This window comes from Bemisia tabaci, chromosome 5 (genome assembly GCF_918797505.1).
Source record: "Bemisia tabaci chromosome 5, PGI_BMITA_v3".
Lineage (NCBI taxonomy): Eukaryota > Metazoa > Arthropoda > Insecta > Hemiptera > Aleyrodidae > Bemisia > Bemisia tabaci.
Genome location: NC_092797.1, coordinates 51,024,477 through 51,046,514, shown reverse-complemented (window position 1 = coordinate 51,046,514; position 22,038 = coordinate 51,024,477). Strand labels below are relative to the sequence as shown.

The following is a 22,038-nucleotide window of genomic DNA, read 5'->3' as shown; positions in this document are numbered from 1 at the left end:
AAGGGAACTTTCCCACTTCCGGGAATGGGAACTATACGAGGGAGTTACCGGAAAATACCGGCGGAATTTTACTTTTCCCGTGTTTACTTTGTGAAGCACAAGTATTCGCTACAGACACAAGATTCCACTGTTAGAGGCTTTAACGCAAGATAGAAATTCGAAAAATCCCAGCCAGTTTTAGCATTTCACAAATACTTTTAAAAGTAAGAGTATTGGCTCTGGACTTGCATGTATGATTCCGTTGAAGACTTTAACGCAGGATAGAAATGTAGGAGCGGACTAAATTTTAAATCGTCCTCATAAAATCATTTATTTGGTGATTTCATGGATGTTTTCTTGTTTTGTTACGTTGAATTTAAGATATTCGATTATTAATGTACGGCAATATGCCTTTCACTCTTAAAAGTTTACGATCTTTAAGAATATAAGTTACAAAGGTATTCATTGACTTTTTATCCGACGCTACAGAGTGAGGAGGTTTATGAATTTTATCCGAATTCTCCCGAAATGGTCAAACATTTTCCGAGCGCTTTTTCTCATTACTAGACTTGCATAACTCCTTTAGGTGTGTTCATTTTTATTATTTATTTTTATTATATATTTCTTTCAGTAATGGGACAAATAGTTTGTTTCTCAGTTTTCGGTATTAAAGTCTCTTTCCCCAGAGTGGGAGGTTAAGATGAATACTTTCATCCTGCATTCTAGAATTTCATTGCAACTTGACAACTGCTGCGCCTGCGGCAACTGCTCCATTACTTAAAAACTAATCAAAAATGCAAATTATCGTTCTCGTTTTATACACGGATTAATGACTTTTTTAATGACCCAACAATCTCCAAAAAAAAGTCGAGACTGCACCATTCCATAAAAAGATTGATAAGAACTCAAATGGATTCGTTCTCACCGAGCTGACTAATTTTTTCCATTTTATTTAATTCCTCCTGACGAAATGACTCCGTTGATTGCACTAGTATACGTGACCTCCATTCATTATATGCGCTGACCATACCTTTCAAAAACCATTTCCGCGACAACATTTGTTTTAGTGGCGATAAACCCGAGTATGAAACAAAGGTAACAACTGACACTATCTGTCGAGGGAAGGGATTTGTCCGCATAAATTACGTAATGCGTGGGTTACGTTGCTTAATTTCATTTCAGTTGAAGTTGAATTAATTAAATTTACTGCGCAGGTCATGTCATGAATCGGCTATCAATATAAATTATTCATGAATTAAAAGGGATCGGGGCTCGACACTCGTGACGGAACTAAAGTCACTATCTTCTACTTACTTAAAGTAAATATCCGCATACATGGCAAAAATTAAGAATTATAGGTTCATGGTCTTCTGTCAGTTTGAACTTAGTATTTACATCGGAAAAGCAATGTATTACATTATAAAATTTAATTATCTTATTCGGATATTATTACTGGCAACCTTAAAAAAGTCGTGAAAACCTATGAAGTACAATTCAGTATTCACTCTCATTTTTACGATTAAATTCGTAACAGATCAGTTGTATACGCAAGGTTTGCAGCCAGTAAATAGAATTTTTGTAAATAAGGTGGCACAAAAATCATACCGGACAAATTGAAAAAGTCTGAAATCAACTTTTCAGCGCGCGATCTGAATCGTTTGTAAAACGTTTTTCCAAATTATCTACTACGTCTGCGAGCAGTTTTTCTTAATAGCCAGCAATCATGTTTGCCCAAAGAGAGACACAAGAAAACCAATACCAAATGAAGAAATAATCTTACGAACTGTTTTCAACTTTCCTCAAGTATGATTTCTATTGATTTTAAGCTTTTTTCTTCTTCGTAACGCATAGCAATAATAAGATGGAGGAGAAACCGCTCAAAAACGGTTGCAACTATTCGCGAGAAAAATTTTGTGACGCTATTGTTTTTTTACAGCAAGTTTTAATACATTATTTTCCAGCTAATCTGGTCACCAGCGACTGGAAAATCTGCAGGGAATTTGAAAAACCGTGTTACAAATTACGCGCAAGAGATAGAAGTTAATGGTTTATTATGTGCCAATCAGAATTTTTGTGTGATTTTACCTAGTCTATTCACATGGTTGTATCTCCTGCGTGCAACAGACCCAATCTACAATTTCAAACAGTACATTTTACTTTTTCAAAGCGCTTCTTGAGCATTATCGCGAGAAAGAAAGACATTTTGGAGACCATCAAGAATAGCGTAATTCGTCTCCGAGGCTGATTTTTGTCCGTAGAGGAGATGAAAGCCTAATGAGGTTGATAACCTTGAATCCGCTGCAATTGTTCACAACGCGATGCTACTCGTAGATGAAAGCCAGGAAAAAATTATTTTTGTCTCTCTTTATCTCGGATGCCAAATTGAACATAGAATCATGAATGTTCAAACAGGAACTCTCTCAAACTGTACATTGCACTTAAGAGACATACGGGGAGGGGGTTATTAAGGCCGTGTTAAATTAGCACATTTGACTTTAGGTATTGACAAAATTCGATTCAAACCATGTGAAACAGCAAGTTTAGGACTGAATAATACTCTCTCCTCCACAGACATCTATTTTGCTTTGGCCGTTTTAAATGGCCATTTTTATTCAAAGGCCATTAGTGTGTTACCGGTTTTTTGGACTTGGGAGCAGGGCCGGATTTACCTACTTGCCGCCCATGGGCCGCCTGTATTTTGGCGCCCCCTTCTCATTCATTTTGAAATCAATAAAAACCATCAAGTGAACGTGCCGGAGGGGGGGAGGGGTGCATAAAACGCGTTTACTCGTGTTGCACACATTTTTTGCGAAAGCTCTGTCAACACTACTGGCAAAAGTTCACGGAACTTTGCGCGAAAGTTAAGTTCCGTAAACCTATCTCTGTGTGAACAAGGCCTTCCATTTGTAAGAAATAGACGTAAAAATTATGCAAGAACAAACATAAATGTGGTTTAATAATAATTTTGACCTCCGCCGCGGCGCCGCGCTGACCGCACTGTGTTTGACGCAATGCGTGAAGTATTCCTACAGTCTTGTAGGCGCTATGCATTTCACGCCGACCGCCCCTGAACGCATACGTGTTTGACGCAATGCGTGAAGTGTTCATGAAGTCTGGTAGGCGCTATGCGTTTCACGTCAACCGCTGCGCTGCTGACCGCACTGTATTTGACGCAATGCGTGAAGTATTCATGCAGTCTTGCAGGTGCTAATATGTGTTACATGCCAACCGCCGCGCCGCGCTGAGGGACTTCTCCTTTTCATCTCAAGTCCTCATCCTCATTGCTCTCTGCGCCGCGTCGCTCCATGCCAAATTGCGTGTTTTCTTGTGTCGCCGAAAACCGAAAGACGCTTTTCTCATTTGTAATTTTTTTTTCTGAATCCGATTTTTTTTATACCTATATTTAAAAAAATTGCAAAATTTGCCGCTCCCTAATTTGCCGCCATGGGCCGCGGCCCATGTGGCCACCCCCTAAATCCGGCCCTGCTGGGAGAAGTCTCAAGGAAAGTCGAGGAATAAAACTGCGGTCTGGACCCATATGGACCGAATTTCATCCACTCACCTTCGCCAAAAAATGTCATTTTTTGCGATTTTCAGGAGTTCTGAACTGCGGTCTGAAACTCCAGGGGACTAGTTTTTTTCCTAAAGAGAGAAAAAAAGAAGAATAATAAATCATCTCCTGCAATTTCCCAGGATTGTCAGGAATCCCAAGGAAATTTGAGGAACTGCGGTCTGAAACCCTTATCGACCGAAAGTCCTCCCCAGAAAATGTGATTTTCTGAGCTTTTAAGGGGTGTTATGTTCGGATCCTCCAACTCCTAAGTCTGACTTTTCTACGACAGATAAAGGTACAAAAATATATGACATTTCGGTGAACTTGAAATGGATGCCCCTCAAAAAGAGTTGTATTTTACCTACGTGCTATAAGATCTCATGTGTTACTGTAGAGAGGTTGCAGATTCACGGACTTAAATCAGTTTGATATGCTGCCTCACGATGAAGAACACAACGGTCATCCGTGTGCAGTCGAAAAAAGTAGTTTAGAAAGGAACGCTCAGTAGATAAATATTTAGAATTACGAAAAAAAATATCCTGATACATTCTGTAACGTAAATGGTGCGTGTTATGTGAAACGTCCTTAACATTTTGCAGGCTACCTAACTCCGAGGGTGAAAGTTATAAATCAGATATTTCGATCCTAATTACGTTTCAGAATCTCTCTGTTATTTTATTTTATTAATGAGAGACAAATGGACTTTTTTGTTTGAACTTCATCGACGATATAGGGAACAAATCAATCAGAATTCCAAGAATTCATCACTTTTTCTTTGAAAAAATCAAATGAGATATGAAATCTTTTACATCATAAATTGAAATCCGTATTTTTTGTTAGTTTCACAAATTTCTTAATCCAAACGACGCTGCCACTTCATCGAATGATTGAACCAGAGCAGTTTAGACCACAAACATCCGAATTTTTGAAAACTGACAATACAGACACGTTTTGAAGTCTGAAGTCGATAAACAGTTGCCAAGCTCAACAAAAAACGTAAAAGAATATCAATGATGGGTTTCCTCATCAATTAGGTTGTATGCCATAGCATGATGTGTTACCTCGGAAGTACCTATTATACCTTTTATGACATTCATACAACAATGTTCTACATCTATTTTTGTTTGACTGTTGCAGATCCACCACCATATGGATACACATGATCTCAGAAACGTTTTTCACGTGAACCTTCACGCAGACGGTGAGTCCATTGCATGAATCCGGGCAAATTTACCAAATTATATGTATAAAACGCCACGATATTAGCATCCATATCATAACGGGTTACGTCGTAGATTTTTGTGCTTTGAAACGACCACTATCCCCAAATGTGCATGTTTTACTTAAATGACACGTGGCATGTTGATCAATCACCATTCTAACTATGGATTTCAACTGCAAGAATCCTTTCCTTCTCGTCAAGGTGCGAAACCACGTAACTCCGTTTGCGACGTTGCAGATTTCCTGTCAAAATTTATTTTGTGATTGGAGATCTAGGCAACTTAATTTCTTGAAAACTTCCTTGATTTTTGTCCTTCATTATCAGAATATCCCGTGGAAATTTCAAGCTATGGCGATTTTGAAACACAGCTATGAAGATACATGGTGTCGCACTTCAGCAATCGATATCTACCATCTAGATTTTGATTCATATCAATACAGTAAGATTGAAAACCTGTGGTGAACGAAAACAATAGTTAAGAAAACATGTTTCCAGCTTTCTGAAAATAAAGAAGAAAAAGGTCAGTATGGTTTAGAGAAAATTTCCTGGGGCAAAAAGGAGCTAACTTAGATTTAAATACAAAATTTCATTTCCAGGAGAATATTTTTTGCTGAAAAGAGATTGCGGAACTTTTTTCAGTGATTTGAAATATTTTTAAGATTTTCGTTTACGAGCTCCAAGCATCGAAGCACGATTTCACGACAAGAGCGACGAATTCGAAGTCAAAATCCAAACAGAATCAATTTCTACGAGAAGAAGAAGGGGAGAAAGTAAAAACTCGCCGTCTCAAAAATTACCAAGAGAGAAAAAATACAGATCTTCGACGAAGAAGAAAAAACTGAGAAAACAAAAACGTGAGGTGATCTACAGATATTCCTTCTCTCATCGGTCGTGCCCTGCGATGACTAGATGGACGGTGACTGGTGTAGGATCGGATGTAATCGCAGACACGAATTGAGAATCATGAACTCTCGAGCACGGAGTGGCCTTGATCCAGTTCCCTCAGAGACATTTCATGTGCGAGATGCATTTTTCTCGCGACACGGGTCAAGGTTGACGGATCGAAAGAGAATATGGAGCATTTCTTCCATTTAGGAGAATACTATCGTGTTAAAGAAGAACGCCTTATGAGCCTTCAGATGTTGCCAAATTTCCCTCGACAAATCACAAATCTTAGAAAAAATGTGTGAATCAGGATTGCCACAGCATTCAGAAGATGAAATTCCCTGACATTTCCCTGATTTCCGTGACACATTTTGGTGAAATTCCCTGACAATTGAAGATATGCCAGATGGTGAAAACGACATAATTACATGATAGTTTTCAGGCAAATTGGTTGTTCGAAATGTCAAACCTTTCTTAGTAAGCAAAAAAATGGGGACTATAGGACTTTTCCCTAACATTTTTTGTCATTTTCCCTGACATTTCCAGGTTTTCCCTGTTTTTTAAAAATTCCCTGACATTTCTCGGTTTTCTCGGTATTCCCTGACTGTGGCAACTCTGATGAATATTTTTCATTCGATTTTTCAGAGAATCTTGTTCGCAATTTGATCTAAAGGGTCTAAAAGTTGCGAGGAAAAAATAGTGATAACTTTTTGAAAAAATAAAAATTTTCTTAGAGGAAATTTGGCAACATTCGAATGCCCATACAGCGTTTTTCCTTAAGGCACGACAGAATACACACAATCCGTCGTTTCCCTCACAAAAGAACGTAACTACATTTCAATGTTGCCAAATTCCCTCTTGCAAATCTCATTTTACAAGGAGAATCTTTGGCTTTTTCAACTGAAAAAATTTCTGATTTTTCCTCTTATCCCATGCAAAAAGAAAGGCAAAAGGTTAACAAAAATTGCGCCGGTACATTCCTGTAAAAAATTAAATTGTTAGAGTCAATTTTGCAACCTTGGAATTGAGTTACGCTCTTTTGTTCGGGAAATGACGACAATGGAACTATCTCCATTGGGAGTCTTCAAAACCTTTAAAAATATGCATGACAGGGCTTGTGTCAGTTTTTGAAGGGCAATAGCAATACCTTCATTAATATTGAAATAAAAAATGTGGCATTCCGACACGTATTCATTTTTTTGCTTCATACAAAATAGTTATTTAAACAAACTTTCAAATACAAGCAACTGGCCAGTCCTTAGGTTAGGTCAGTAAAAAAATTACTTCCTGAATACTCGGGCACGATATTTAAATTTTACATTAAAAGTATTCTTTCCTTAAAAACAAATATTACATAAAATTACACCATGGTTGACAGATGAGCAGTTTCTCACGTACAAAAATTGGAATCAAACATTCACTCAACACAAAAAAGTTGATCACAAATTATGTGATGTTCACATAATTAGCATTTTTTATGTCAAAAATGGTCAGGATGTAAAATTTAACATTCTCTGCCAAAATGGTTGCATCATAACTAATAGGACAAATGAGATCGAGACAAAAACATTTGAGTTAAATGAAAGATGTTTTTAACAAACAGATTCCAGAATCAATCTAAATGCATCAGATGTTGCCAGATCTTCTAACATGATTACTATTTTATTTTATTTTTTCTTATTTATACAGTTTTTTTTTCAAAAGAGAAGTAAGCAACGTCTAGATTTATAATTTTGTAAGAATTAATATTAATTGTAATAAAAGACCCCATAGTGTACTATATAGGGTTTCTCCAAGGTTGACGTCAGTTAATCTATTACATACCTCCCATGTCCATTGCAACCACCCGCTTCCACCAATAGGATCCTTCCATATCCCTTTTGTCTTCTTTGTCTGTAGCTTTGTCTATAGATTTCAATAATCGGCCCGCTGGCCAAAACATGGGTTTAGAGGCCGAATTTTGGTGAAAAGTGCGGGTTTGCGGTCAAATGTTAAGAAATCTGATTTTTTTTTGCCAAAATCAGCCTTCAGATCCATGTTCAGGCCAGTATTAGATCTGACTAGAACCCGGAAATAATCAAACTATGATGCATTTCGTAACTTCAATGAGCAAAAAATCGTTGAGTTAAGGAATTTCAGCAAGAGAGAACCCCAAAACGGCCCTTTATCGATACCCCTCCTTTCAAAGCTTTGATCTGTATCGTTCTCCATCCAAGAAATAAAATATAAGAAGAAAGCAGGCAACGTACGAGTCAATTAGGCTGATTCTGACTAAACACATCCAAGCGACCGGCAAAAAAGTACCGGTCAACTTGTCACTGTCAAGCTCGCCAAAAGACAGCGAAATGATAAGAGGACAGAGCGAATGACAGAAAATTGTTGCCAGATAGTGCTATTTTTTTCATCTAGTCATATGGTGTATGTTAATTTTCAGCGAGAACTGGCAACTGTGTGGCAGAAAAAGCTGCCCCGCCGGTGGCGGCAAATCTTGAACTCAGGCGCCGCTGACGATGAAGGAGAGAGGAGGGAGGGGATAACGTAATCTGAAGTCGGAAGCTGTCGTCGTTGTGTGCGTGAGAAATTGTGTATAATATGTGTGGTGTGTGTGTGTTGCAGTTCCGGAGTACGAGGTGGTCAAAGTGAGATCGATCCGGCGGCGGCGGGGGGCGGGGGTCCGGCCGGAGGAGGACAAGTCGAGGGTCATGAAACTGCAGGCTTTCGGGCGCGACCTTGAGCTGACCTTGCGCAAATCCGACGGCCTCTTCAAAGACAAGCTCCGCATGTGGGCCGCCGAGCCCAACAGCACCGGCAGCATCAACTACACCGAGCTTCCTCACGTGAGTATACCACTTTTCCCTTTTTCCGCCTTCAGAATAATTACTATGGGTTGCGCTTAACTTAAGCTCATTTCCCGGAGGCACTTCATGCAAATTGTACGAATTTATGAACAAAATCTGGCAACTTTGTCTTTCACTACTTCATTGGCAACTTACCGGTGACCCGACTATCGTGACCTTCCGCAAAACGAGAGACTATGTTGCGTTCCTACCGTCCTTTGGAGACTTTAACGAAAAGATAGAAAAGTAAGACGCCGACTTATGATGATCCGCTTCACAAGTTCCCTCCTGCTAGATAGTTGCCAAGTTCTGCTTAGTTATGGCTCAACTCCATGCAAAGTATACATATTTTTCCTCCAAATTTGGCATCATTGTCATTGACCACTTCATATGTAACTAGTCGGTGACCTGGCTATTATGTGTGACCTTCCGTAGAGAGAGACCTCTAGCTTACGTTGATAACATTCTTTGGAGACTTTAACGAAAGGATAGAAAGGTAAGACGGCGACTTACGATGATCTAGATCTAGATCCGCTTGACAAGTATACAGGCTATGGGGACCGAGCAACACAGGATATGTTTCCTCATACCCAGATTTCACTCTAGGCACGATGAGGAAGTAAAATATTCTCAATTTTGATTTAAGAAATGCAATATTAACAATGGTTGCCAGAAATGGTGGCTCCTTATTGCAAATGTAGTCAAACTGGGTCAGAATTTAGTAATTGTCTCACTTTCCTATACTTTCGTTGAAGTCTCCGGAAAGCACCATACTAAAATGCTGCATAGATACATTCACGCGAGCTTTCTTGTCAAAGAAGTATCATGGGGGAGAGAGGCGGAGAGAATGGGTTCCAGATATCAAAAATGTTCGGAAATCTCGAATATGACGGTTTTCGAGGGATAATTCTTCGGCCAAAGGGCGGTCCAGACTTCGCCACTGGCCCTGGCTAGGCCTTCAACAAATCCGCTCTGGAGCCCAGCGTACGATTGAAGAGCTACATCGTTAAATACTGCATAGATGCATTCACGGGGGGTTTTTTGGTCGGAAATTTCTCACACAGGGAGAGAGAGGGAGAAACGGTCCTAGGGGTAAACAAAAATCTGAAAACATGAAAAATTACGGTTTTCCAGGGATATTTGGACGTATTTCAGCCGAACGGAACTATGTGAACTATTATGCATTTATTCTCATGGGTCTCAGAGCTCATGTCGTAATGCACATAGTTCCGTTAGGCAGAAATACGTCCATTTCTCGGCCAAAGGGCTGTCCAGACCTCGCCACTGTCTGGCCTTCATCAAACCCGCACTGGAGCCCCGCGTGCAGTTGAAAAGTTGCATAGCAAAATACTACATAGATATTGTCCAAAATTCTAGTTGGGGGGAGGGGATTCCTGGCAGGAAAAATGTTTTAAAATCACGAAAAATGACGGTTTTCTAGGGATCTTTTTCGGCTAAAGGGCGGTCCAGACCACGTCACCGTCTGGCCTTCAACAAATCCACTCTAGCGCCCCGCGTACGATCGAAGATGAATTGCGGCGACCGGCGCCGGCGCACGGTGGATCGAGTCAATTAGAGAGGTCGGACATGAAATTTTTGACTAAAACTGCAAATTTTGATGTTTATTTCGTCACATTTTAAACTTTAAGGAGTATTTCTGCAAGGAAATTTCATGAAAAAACCAATGGAACCACTTTCAGAACCTCAAAATTTTGTAAAAACGGAGTTATAAGCGTTTAAAGTTTCCAAATTTTGTCCGACCTCTCCTGTTGACTCGATCCATCGTGCGGCGTCCGGACAGAGCTACAGAAGCCGCTCCGGTTGCAAAACCGCGGCTGAGAATCATGACTCCTCGAGTGATCGGACAGACGGAGACGATCGAACGAAACGACCCGACCGATGCCGACGAAAATAAGACAATAGCCGAGTCGGAATCGGAGTCGGGTTCATACGGACGTACTTCTGCCGAACGGAACTACGTGCATTAAGACATGAGCCCTGAGACCCATAAGAATACGTGCATAACAGGGCTCACGTCTTAATGCACTTAGTTCCGTTGCGCAGAAATACGTCCATATGATCTAATTAAGTTATGTGGAGCGAACCCGGCTCCGGCGACGCAACACGCGATGCTCTTATGTAAAGCCGCGCCCTTGCGTAACGCCCGGGAAGGGATATCCCTCAAACGCCAGCTTTTAACCCACTTTCGATCGCCCCGAAATCGGTTTCGGAGTCCGACTACGCCGAGAACATGGCCCGTTCACCGCGGAGAAGAGATTGTATACCTGAAGGTCTGATTTACGGGGCTTAATTAGAAGGTCTCCTTGTTATTTTACGTACGGAGCATTTAAAGGCCGAATCCTGATGCATTAGGGTTTGGTCTTTAAAAGTACACCGTTGTGTAAAGTGTATTTCAGGCATTTCCAACGTGGTTAAGTAACGTGATTTTCCTGCGATTTTCCTTCGATAATGTCTCGTCGGTTGATGATTTTGTTTTGAAAGAAACTCACTCGGAGTAAAAAAATCATCCTTCGAATGGACCGCGTTTAACAGAAAGGAACCAAGCCACATCAGCTATTGCCGTATTTAATTGGGCAATTAAAATAACAAGAGAACGTTTAGGCGGATCCCTTTGAAAATTTTAAGGAATTTGCTTCGTACTACGGAGAAAATTCACTGATTTGCACGAAAATCCGCACGACCGTTTTCGTGTAAAAAATTAAATTGCCCAGTTAAATTTGGGGATACCTTATGTCGCTTGGTTCCTTTCTGTTTAACGCGGTTCAAATCATCCTTTAAATGCACGTCATTGCGTGACAAGTATTTCAGACATTTCTTCAATTTTCATTTCACAATTTCCTTGCAATGTCTCTCGAAAATGTCCACTCAGTTTACAGTGAATTTGTTTGAAAAAAACTCACACAGAGTAAGAAAAAAACATCATTTATGATAATAACGCAGCAGGCACTTTTCGGTTCCAGGGACCGATGCTTCAGTCCATAGATATGACCGCTCCAGTTGACAGAAGTGACTTTCAGGTCTACGAAGGGACAACTTGGGTTCACATGGAACATGTCCAATAATAACCAGTTCTTCGGTGAGTTCGTTGAACTGAACTTTCAATGAACTGAAATTCAATTCTTTCAGCCTAAATGGTTTGTTCCATCGACTGAGGATTTAGCTCTCTAAAAAGAGAGACGCCTTCTAAACTATGCAGTTCGTTTAAAAGGGGTGTTTTCTTCTTGGAATGGGTCTATTGCAGACATAGTATACTAAAACCAAGTGGACATATTTTGGAAGTGATCCAAGAAAGACGCACAAACCTAGCTTGAATAAACGAAAAACCTCACGATTTGTTTTATCTCTCTTGCTCACGTATCATTTCATTCCTTACAAAGCATTTGTTTCTCCATGTTGAGATGAGGAAACAGGAGGCAAGATCAAATACCTAAAATTAATTTAAATCATAAGTGAGATTAAAACAGAGTATTACAAAATTTATAAAATTTGCGAGATGGTTAGTTTATTTACGTTTCTCTCTTTCCGCAAAACCGATTGCCGATGACAAGGAAAACGGTGCCAGTCGACGCAGACAATTTTAGAACACGTCATACACACCACGTAGTAGTGAGTGTATTTTAGACATTCACGATATGCTCAGTCTTATTTTAGGGCGACTTTCTGAGAAAAAGTCAATTCAGTTGGGCGTGTCTCTTGTGTACAGCAAACCCGTTTCGGGAGAGAAGCGTTTAACGGTGGGTCGGATCATCGGATGCATGAACTGAACAGCACTACTAACGTATTGGTCCAGTTACACGATCAAATTGAGCCATCAAATTGGTCCTCTCATTGGTCGCATTCAGAATGCGACCGATGAGAGGCCCAATTTGATGGCTCAATTTGATCGTGTAACTGGACCTTAATGGTCTCCTCGTTAAAATTTTGCTAAGGCGAAAAATACAAACGCAATGTGCCAATTTTTCCAATACTTGTGGCGCTAAATTTGAAGTTCATCTTTAGAGAGGAGGGCACGAGAATTGAGAGGAAGTTAGGGAACTTGGAATGCAGTTGGCTATGATTCATGATAAATTTTTCCGAAAATGAAGTGATTATGTATCAGAAGACTTCGATACCATCAGATGAAATACTATTGATCACTTTTTCTTTAAAAAAAAATAAATAAAAACAAATTAATGAAAAGTATGAATTAAATGCACGGCGAGAAATTGTTTGTTGGAAAACGGAAATTCCGATTGATACCTTCCGGTCAAGAATTCTGGTTGTGTCAACAGATGATCCTCTTGTTTCAAACGGCTTTACTATTATTGCGTAGAGACGTCCTGTCACTTTCATTAGAATTCCGGTTGACTCAAAAAGAGTTCTCGTCTGGGAATTATGAACTAGAAAATGTTTCTCAGCGTGCCTCCTGTTTTTCGGCGACTGTCATGACTTGATTTTCCATTTCAACTAAATTTTTTACCAAAAGACTGTATTTAAATTGTACTTCATTTTGCAATCAGGAGCTACAACTTTTGGCTCAGTTTAGAAACAACGTACCTATGTACCATCAGTTTCCCTACGCACGTGGGTGTTTTTACCGATAAGTCAAAAATTGTAGTTCCTGATTGCAAAATGTAGTCCACTGGAGACTTTTGCATGTAAATTTTTCATAGCTTCATCTGAAAGTGCTTAAAGAGCTGATTTCACTCTATTTTTAATAATTTTTTTCTAATATGGGAAATAGTATAAAAAAAGATTTAGAAGTGAGAAAATGCACCGCCTTGTGACGTCATCTGGCGAAATTTCCCATTCAAACACAAGTATTTTAGCAGATCAGATAATTTTGTCATATCTTCTCCAATAATCGTTCAATTCATGAACCAACGGTATCCTCGTGTTCAGTTCACTCGGTAGTTTCCACTTAAACACGAAATTCATCAAATTTCAAACACCTGAATTCTCTATTCTTGTTATAATTTATTAAATTATAGACGAAACATTATAATTTATTGTTAAAGACGAGAATCACCTAATTAGTGACGTCACATGTTACGCCGAGGCAGATACCTACGCAACGCATCGATGAACGGAAATATGGAGTTTACACTGTGCGCATTGCACAGTGGAGTCAATGCTCGAGCAGAGGATAATTATTCAAGCTCCATTTTCTAGCTACTTCCGTTTGCTGTAGCTATTCACGGGTATAGCTGTATAGTTCTATACATTGGAATTGAATCAAAACAAACCCGTTCATCGAGCGCCTACCGGGAGAGACACATGCCAGGCATTTCTGGCATTTCCCTTGCTGCCCTCATAAATCTCATTAGGAGATTTTTACACGTTCCATAGAGCTACGGTGAAAATAGTTATTCATATAAAGGTTTCGACACCTACTGGCATGTAATGTAGCAGTGTGGGATGAAGTATGTAGTTGTCAATCCTTTCATTTCCTTTAACAATACTGTTTCGAGGTAAATCCGTTAAAGTAGGTATTGGGTTGAAATGCCATTGAAGTGCACGGTTTTAAAAAATAATTCCTTTTCAATTTAGACAAAACTCTTTTTTATCGTTTTTTAATTTCTGGCGCTTAGGTTTTTTTGTAGGAAGGACCGATTAAATTATTGGCCTTAGATTCTTAGGCCTCTTGTTCCTAACTGGTAATGCTCTCCGTATATAGGTATACTCTATTATTAGAGTGCTACAACTGTAGAGTCCCGCGCATCCTTACAGAAGAGAAGAAAGCGAAAGTGCCTTCAATTTTGAACATGCAACACGCACAACCTTCGAACACGAATAGTTGCATCAAGGCGCTACAGTCAACTCATTAGTCTTGTCTTTGTAAGGCGGAGGCGCCTTCAAATTTTGAATACGCAACATCGAAGCCATTGAAAACATGACTCCCGACACTTGGATGGGAATTGCAGGGATGCCGAAAGTTCTTTGCCATCCCATTTTTCAAATTGCCCTTCCCATTTTAATAACCCTTTTTTCCTCAGAAATTTCAAAAAAATTACTTTTGAAAGACTGTGTACGTATGAATTGCCGCAAATTTGCGAAAAACACGTGTTTTTTTCCGCGATTTTGCGAAAAACATATGATTTTCACTGCAGTTTTGCAAGTAAAAACACGATTTTCCCGGCTTTCCGATCTAAAAATACCCTTTCGGGTTCTTCTCTTTTTCACATGTGACCGACCACGGCCGGGTCGGGGAAAATTTATTGCACCCTTAGGGAACTGGATCCAGAATTTGATCGTCTACCAAGGCCTTTCTGTTAATCAAAAAGAAGAGCGGTGCCTCATAAATTCAACAGGCGACAGTCGCATTGACTAGAGTCCCTTTATACTGAGAGTCAAGACAATTCGGCTCATGGATGTCACAAACGGGAATAAAGATTACAGAAATTGAACGGTTTTGTTGGTTTTTTGTAATCTTTGATCGGCCCATTCTCAAATGCCTTTGTCCGTTCCTCCTCTCATTCCGTTTGTTTCTTGCCGAACCCGTAATTCCCTGGTCCAATCCAGATTATAATCTTTGCAATTGGTGAAAATGTAATCTTTATTCCCGTTTGTGACACTGTGGAGGCCTAAAATACGGGAACCAATCAGAAATGGATTTAAATTGTCTTGACTCTCAGTATAAAGGGACTCTAGAAGATACTGCTCAAGTTATTTGCCGAAAGTTGCGCGCGATCTGCGGAAAAGTGAGAAATCGGACACGAGACACGAGCGGCTTTCAGGCGGTTGTTGAGGATGGATTTGTTTGAAAAAATGACGCTGCGGCTTGTGGAAATCACGCGAGAGAAAACCTAACAGAAACATCAAACAAGGTGGAAAAAAAGAGAAACAGTCCGTTTTTCTGGTTCAGTGATCGGCAAACAATATCTGCCTGTTTCATTGGCCTGTGCTCCGCCTCCGCCTCCGCGGCGCGGCGTCACCTTCGCTTCAAATCCTCGTTGCAACATCGCGTCCCGTTAAATCTCCGCTCATCACGAAAGTAGGATTTTCATACAGAAATGGAGAATGATTCGATGGGCCTTCGCGATGACTTCTCTGACATTTCCGTCAAAACACATAACTGGTACATGAAAATTTAAGGGACAAGAGGCCGTTCCTGATTCGCACTCAAGTAAGGTTAAAAACGCGAATTAAGCTTAGGAAGATCGTTTGTCTTCGATTTGAAGAAAAATTTTGCGATGCAGAAGATTTCTTTATTTATGCTCACATAGAAGTTTTTGACGTGATATTATTTTTTCTTCGTTTAAAAGAAATTTTTCTCAATTCAAAGGGGATCACATTTTTCATCCGATGACAAGGCTGATTATCTCTTAATCAAAAATATTTCATTTCAAATTTAAAAATTGTTTCACAACGGCAGATTGATCTTTCAGTAAAAAAAATTTCTTCGACTCCAAAAAACATGTTACGTTGTTACGCGAACAATTGTCTAACGACTTCATGCCCTCTCGCAAGAGATCCTTAGCTGCAATTGAAGTGAAGTTGCAATTGCAGTTGAATTGGGTTAGTTCTTTAAAATTGCTTCGATGTCATTAAGAAAACTTAAATTTCCTACACTGAAAATACACAGAAATTACCTGATATTTCTCTGGTCCTACCGAAAAAAAACTCTATCTACATTTGCCAAAATGTCCCTGCATTTCAAATAAGTAAAATATCGTCGATTGCTAAAAATACTGACATTCCTGACTCCGCCCAGATTTCCCTGACTCCAACAACTCTGTGTCAAGAACCAATGGGTTGGGTTCATTTTAGAACAAAACATCTTAAAAAGAAATTTTATCGGTAACTTGGCAGCGTTACCAACATCCAAATGACCGAGAGCTAGACGCCTCGCCGCCGGACAAGTGACGCTCTTTGCCCACGCGAAATGCCAGCCAAGCCAATGACCATGCTGACGTATTAACCAAGCTTATCGCTCTAATCCACCGATAATAAAAAAACCATCAACCATCCACAACCTTCCGTTTTCTCGCAGACCGTTCACCCAAAGGAATCGGGTTAACCTCAGGGACGAGACCAAGCGAAGGCTGCATCTTGAACTTTTGTCGTCATAGATGTCAACCCGTGAAACCAATCATCATCTCCAGTCTTGACAGCGTGAAATACTGACGAGATCAAGTCAACCATACTGTCAGGAGCCCTCAGTCATGTCGCAGGACTTGATTATAGAGTATCAGCCAGAGATATTGATGAGATGAATCGGTGGCGACATTAGATGGGAGCAGAGGGGAACCCCCTCCCCCCCTGGTTGCAAAAGACATTGATAAACGGGAGGAATTGATAGATTTGCTGAAAACTTGATTTTTCTCTCTTAGGTATCATGATAGGGGTCAAGTCAGGTCACTTCCTCCCCCCCCCCCCCCCCGAAGATTTTGGTAAAATGACGTTACTGAGATGAATCACTTTCGCTGAAAGCTATCCAACCAAAAAAGATCCATGCGAAGGCATAAACCGTTTATTTCGTCTTTTGCCAATGGAAAATCGATGGAAAAATCAATAGACAATAAAGAGAAAATGAAGTGATCCTATTGGTTGGAACGGGTGGATGTGATAGACGAAGGGGGAAAATGATGGACTATCTAAAAAATCATCGCGGGTCGCCGTTACTTTGTCCATGATTTATTTTCTTTGTTTATTGTAACCACCCGCTTCCACCTATACAGAATAGATAGCTCCATATTTCCTGTGTCTAACGATTTGTCCATCAATTTCAATAATCAGCCCACTGCCCTCCACTGCCTTCATTCATATTGTAGGACATAATTACCGGTAATCCAGGATTGCGCGAATAGTGTAAGAAAATATATGAGGATTGCGCGAAAAAGGCAAAGATTGCGCGAATAAAAACCTTAAGATCTGCGGCAGTAATGCGCGAATTTAAAATAGAGTGACTTTAAGGTAGAAGTTTTGCAAAACAGGATACAATTGGAAAATAAACGCATTTTTAAGTTAACGCTAGTTCAGGTTAGTTTGTCGACAAGTCATCGATGTCTTACCTTCTGCTGATAAATATATGACGTGAAAAGATTGAATAATGGTCGAGGATATGAAGAACTCTCCAAACTTTTCTTCAAAAAAGTATTCAATCGGGAGAAACGAGGCAACGCTGGAATGCTTATACGGCGTCAAAACACAACGTGGGCCTTCTAAGCTTCATTATTCGGTGACGCGTTGATTCTAACGCGAGTTCGTATAATCGCGCCAAACACATTGCAACACGGCCGGCGTTAAACGTATATTAGTGCCCATGAGACTGAAGGAATACTTCACGCATTGCGCCAAACGGCACGGTAGCGCCTACGCGACTGCATGAATACTTCTCGCATTGCGCCAAACGCAGTGCAGTCAGCGGTCAATTTTCGTGTAACGCAGATTAGCGCCTACAAGACTGGAGAAATGCTGTAGGACTGCGTTTCATCATTCTTGACTTTCTGCTCCAGTTCTTACCATAATTGAAGGGAAAATATGTATCCTCATTGTATCAATTTAGAAACTCGGATGAAATTTAGTTTTTTTTTTTGGTTACATTAAAAGAAAAAAGAACTAACGAAAATATCGCGTTGAAATTTCGCGATGCTTTTATTTGAGATCACTTAGTCAAATTCGCGGACACTTTTCAGAAAAAGTATGTGCAGCTTTTATAAAAATAAAACATAAAAATGGTGCAAAACGTTGCAACCAGATATAAATATACATTTCTTTCGAGTACACCCGTCGGGTTTGAATCCATTCATCTCTTAAAAAACTTGAATATGGTTGTTCTACGATGTTTTACGTGTAGTTTTTCTGAATGGTTGGCCGCCGCGTAGCGACCAGGCCCCTAGTTTACTTTTTAAATGTCCATGAAAGCTCTCTGGGTCATTTGTTCTGCGAGGGCTATCCATCGAAAAGAGACATGCCCGTAAGTGATGAGGGAATGAACAGTCTTCCACGATTTAGATATCTACCACAAACTACCAAGGTTGCCAGCTTAAGGCTTCCTCGTTGAATATTGAATATTCCCGCAGACATGTGAGTTTTCAGTGCCAGAAAAATTCGCCCAATCCTTTGCATCTCCAAAAAGGTAAAAAAGGGGTCAATCGCGCAATCCTATCGCAGCCATATTTACAGGGTATCACCAAGAGATATTCATGTATCCCTTTCGCTAGACGCTATCCAACTAGAAAAGCAGATATTACAATGCGAAGGTATGGACCGTTTATTCTTCTTTTTGCCGACGGAATGCGTGAATTACAGCTCCACGCAACACATTATCTCCTTCAAATTTCACGAGGAAAACGAATTACACGATGGGAAGTCTGGAAATCAATTCTTAAACAAGATATATGCGTCTACTATTAACATTGGTTAAATGACAAAAATACAAATGACAACATTTGTATAATCTATTTTTCATTCATTGGTAAGTGTTCGTGCACTTATCATTTCATATTTTCGGAAGACGATTGGTCGTCGGTTTTGCTCCGAATTCCGAGCATTTCATCATAATTAATTTTGAAAGTTTGTACCTAGACGTCAAAGATAATTTTCTCAAAGAAAAAGAAACAAACAAAAAACCCCAAGTAAAGGACGACTCATTAGAGTAGATTAAAGGAATATCTACGAACAACGCTTGGATACGTAATATTTTGCGATTTCAAGGGCCAGTAACGCTATAATATATATTTAAATAGTGCATTTCTTGGAAAATTGACAATGTTGCGATAAAAATCAATAATAGTTTACTTCATTGCAACAATAGGCAGCGCTGGAATCAAGTTAAGTTGTAAAAGAAACGATCAGAGCTTCGGTTAGCGTCACATGCGACGGATACCAAACGGATCTCGTTGTAACGCCTGAATGCAACTATTCGAGCTCTGTGGATGTCCGTGTTGCATACTCACGGGAGTGAAGGCGATTTGACTTCCGACACTAAGGCGGCGCTCAGTGGAGCGGGTCGATGAGAGGATTTGGGTAATTCAGTTCAGTTTCTACGGTTGAAAACTTGGATACTCTGTAAAAACGGAATTTCGGTTCTGATAACCAGACTTTTCCACCCTTGTTTTCCTCTCCTCTCTCTTCAGCCATAACAGTCTAATCACAGTCTTTTGGTTCTCATAGGTTATCAATAATTTTTTCTCATTCATTATGTTTTTGATCTGTTCACAGGAGTATGTGGGGGAAGCTTATCAAGACGAGGAGTCTCAGGCTGCCATAGTTCTACATAGGGATAAACATGATGGCACCTATTTAATGGTGAGTCTCATCCTCTCGATCGAACTATATTTACAACTTGGATAAGATTAAAGGATTTTTCCATATGAAAAAACAAATTGGGCCTTGTCAAGTCGCACGGCTGATGACATTGGTTGTTGCTGAAGGGATGAAGCTACTTGAAATCATATTTTAATCAAAGGTCCCTATGAAATGGAATGGATTTTCCGAAAATGTCATGCATATTTTCCTGGAAATTTCTTTAGAATATTTTCAAGTTTTGATCAAATCTTCTCAAATTTGATCCGATTTTTCTCAAATATAAATAAGATTATCTTTAAAGTTCGATCACATTTATCATCGAACGTTCCTCAAAAATCGATACGATTTTTTTAAGACTTAAGATTCGATGATTTACTACATGATTTGGTATAATTTTCCCTTCAGTTCCATGAGATTTCCTTAAAATTTCGATCAGATTTCACTTCGGGTGCTCAACAGAACTGGATATACATACGCGGAATAGCGATCTGATGGACTGATTTTGTGGATACGTAATGCGATATATCGCCGTTAAAGTGCACCGTCCTTAAAAATGTGGAAAAGCAATCGACATTAGAACAGTTCATTTGTTCTGGATGAAACCATCGATTTATCGAATGACACAGTCACTAAATCAGTCCATCATAACATCAAATGCGAATCAAATGAAAACAAGAGCACGCTTTTGTATGATTGCTTACACCCGTGTAGCGGTACATATCGTAACTCACGCGACAACATCGATATTCGATACATCGTAGGAGATGGATAAGATAATCAGAGTCACTATCGATACACATCGCTTCTCGACGGTGCAAGTTGCGTGAGTTTTGGTAACGCTACGTTGTGTAACCGTTGGCGTTACTTCGGTGTTATAGTCAGATGCGTGATATACTCATGTGGGGTTGTCAACTTTCAATAAAAAATCGATATTAATAGTAATTAATAGTTAGTATGCTGCTAGTTAGTAGTTAGCTGCGGGAATTGGGGCCTCGGTCCTCCACACTGAAAAAAAAATCTCGGTTTTTAGGTAAGCTTACCGGTCCATCTTGGTAAAATTACCAATAATTGGTAAAAAAAGTGAGATGGTAGAGGTACCAACGGACCTTGGTAAAAACGCCGAGAATCTTTTTTTCAGTGCGGGACTGCGGGCCACTTTCAGTAGAGGGATTTTGGCCAGTTGGGTCAAAAAATCGGATTTTTATAAAATTCAACGAAAAACCCTCTTATTGAGTCGATGGTCTAAAAAAATAAAGATAGATCGGTCGAGTTTATTTTGGCGCCAGTATATGGAGTAAAGTTGCAATAAAATCCAAAAATAGTATACCCTGAACACATAGCAGCTGGCATGTTAAAAGCCCACACAGGTTCTTCTCCAAACTACATTTTTTTCACAAGAAACTTCAAGCAACCATAATACCGGTCTGTTCGCACAATTTTGGGTCTCTTTAGTCCCAAATTGTTCGTGGAACACTTCTACATGCTCTGGTAACAATTGCTCGATTATGAGTTTCAATGGACCTAGGCCCCTTTTCAGGTAGATCTCATTGCAGCTGTAGATTATTTTGATTACATTTATAGAGATTCATACAGAAATTGGTTAAAAAATGCAGGAACTTTCGTCGTATTTTGACCAACAAAAATAAACACCATGAGACCACGCAATCTTGCATCACAGCTCTTCGTGTAACGAGGAGAATAATTATTGCGTTCGGCCAAGCAGTGCTATACCTCACAGCATCAGTTTGTGCGACGGTTGATCGATTTCGTGAGCCGCAGGTTATTATCCACGTCAGAAAAGTCATTAAAGACTTGACATTTGTTTAACTTTTAATATCAGTTTCGATCAGGACTTGATTAAGTGTTCTTTTGGCTCCACTATAATTTCGAATTTAGATCCAAGTAGGTAGCATAGAGGCAGTTTTGCTACAGTATTACATGAATGAGGATCACCAGAAAACCGAGTTATCTAATTTTATACCTCAAAAATTGAGTGAACTAGAGCCACGAGGAGAACTAGCAACTTTCTGTGCTGGAGGAACTTATGTATACTAATAGATGGAGCGAATCCAATAGAGCAACTATTCGTGCTCTGCGGCCATGCTGATTGCCTACACGGATTATTGCAGGCGTTTTGTAGACGGATGAAATAAATTCATTTCGCCTGATGATGACTGGCGTCGGGGTGAGCACTTTGTGAGGCGAGTTTTTACAGATGGGGTTACGATTGCTAAACCAATTGCTCAAATTTTGGGTCATAAGTCATCAGTAAATGAATCTGATCGTCAACTTTCGAAAATAACTTTGAC

The 22,038-nt window shown here is 39.7% G+C and overlaps 1 protein-coding gene across 3 annotated transcripts in view; it reads left to right on the top strand.

Moving 5' to 3' along the window:
• The window catches only part of sona (sol narae), a 172,296-nt gene that overhangs the window by 100,954 nt on the left and 49,304 nt on the right, over positions 1-22,038 (top strand). For all 3 annotated transcript variants that reach the window (XM_019041957.2, XM_019041946.2, XM_019041966.2), the window contains exons 3-5: positions 4,670-4,733; positions 8,256-8,476; positions 19,643-19,729. In XM_019041957.2, coding sequence (XP_018897502.2) covers positions 4,670-4,733; positions 8,256-8,476; positions 19,643-19,729 — 372 coding nt within the window. The remainder of the gene's footprint in view (positions 1-4,669; positions 4,734-8,255; positions 8,477-19,642; positions 19,730-22,038) is intronic.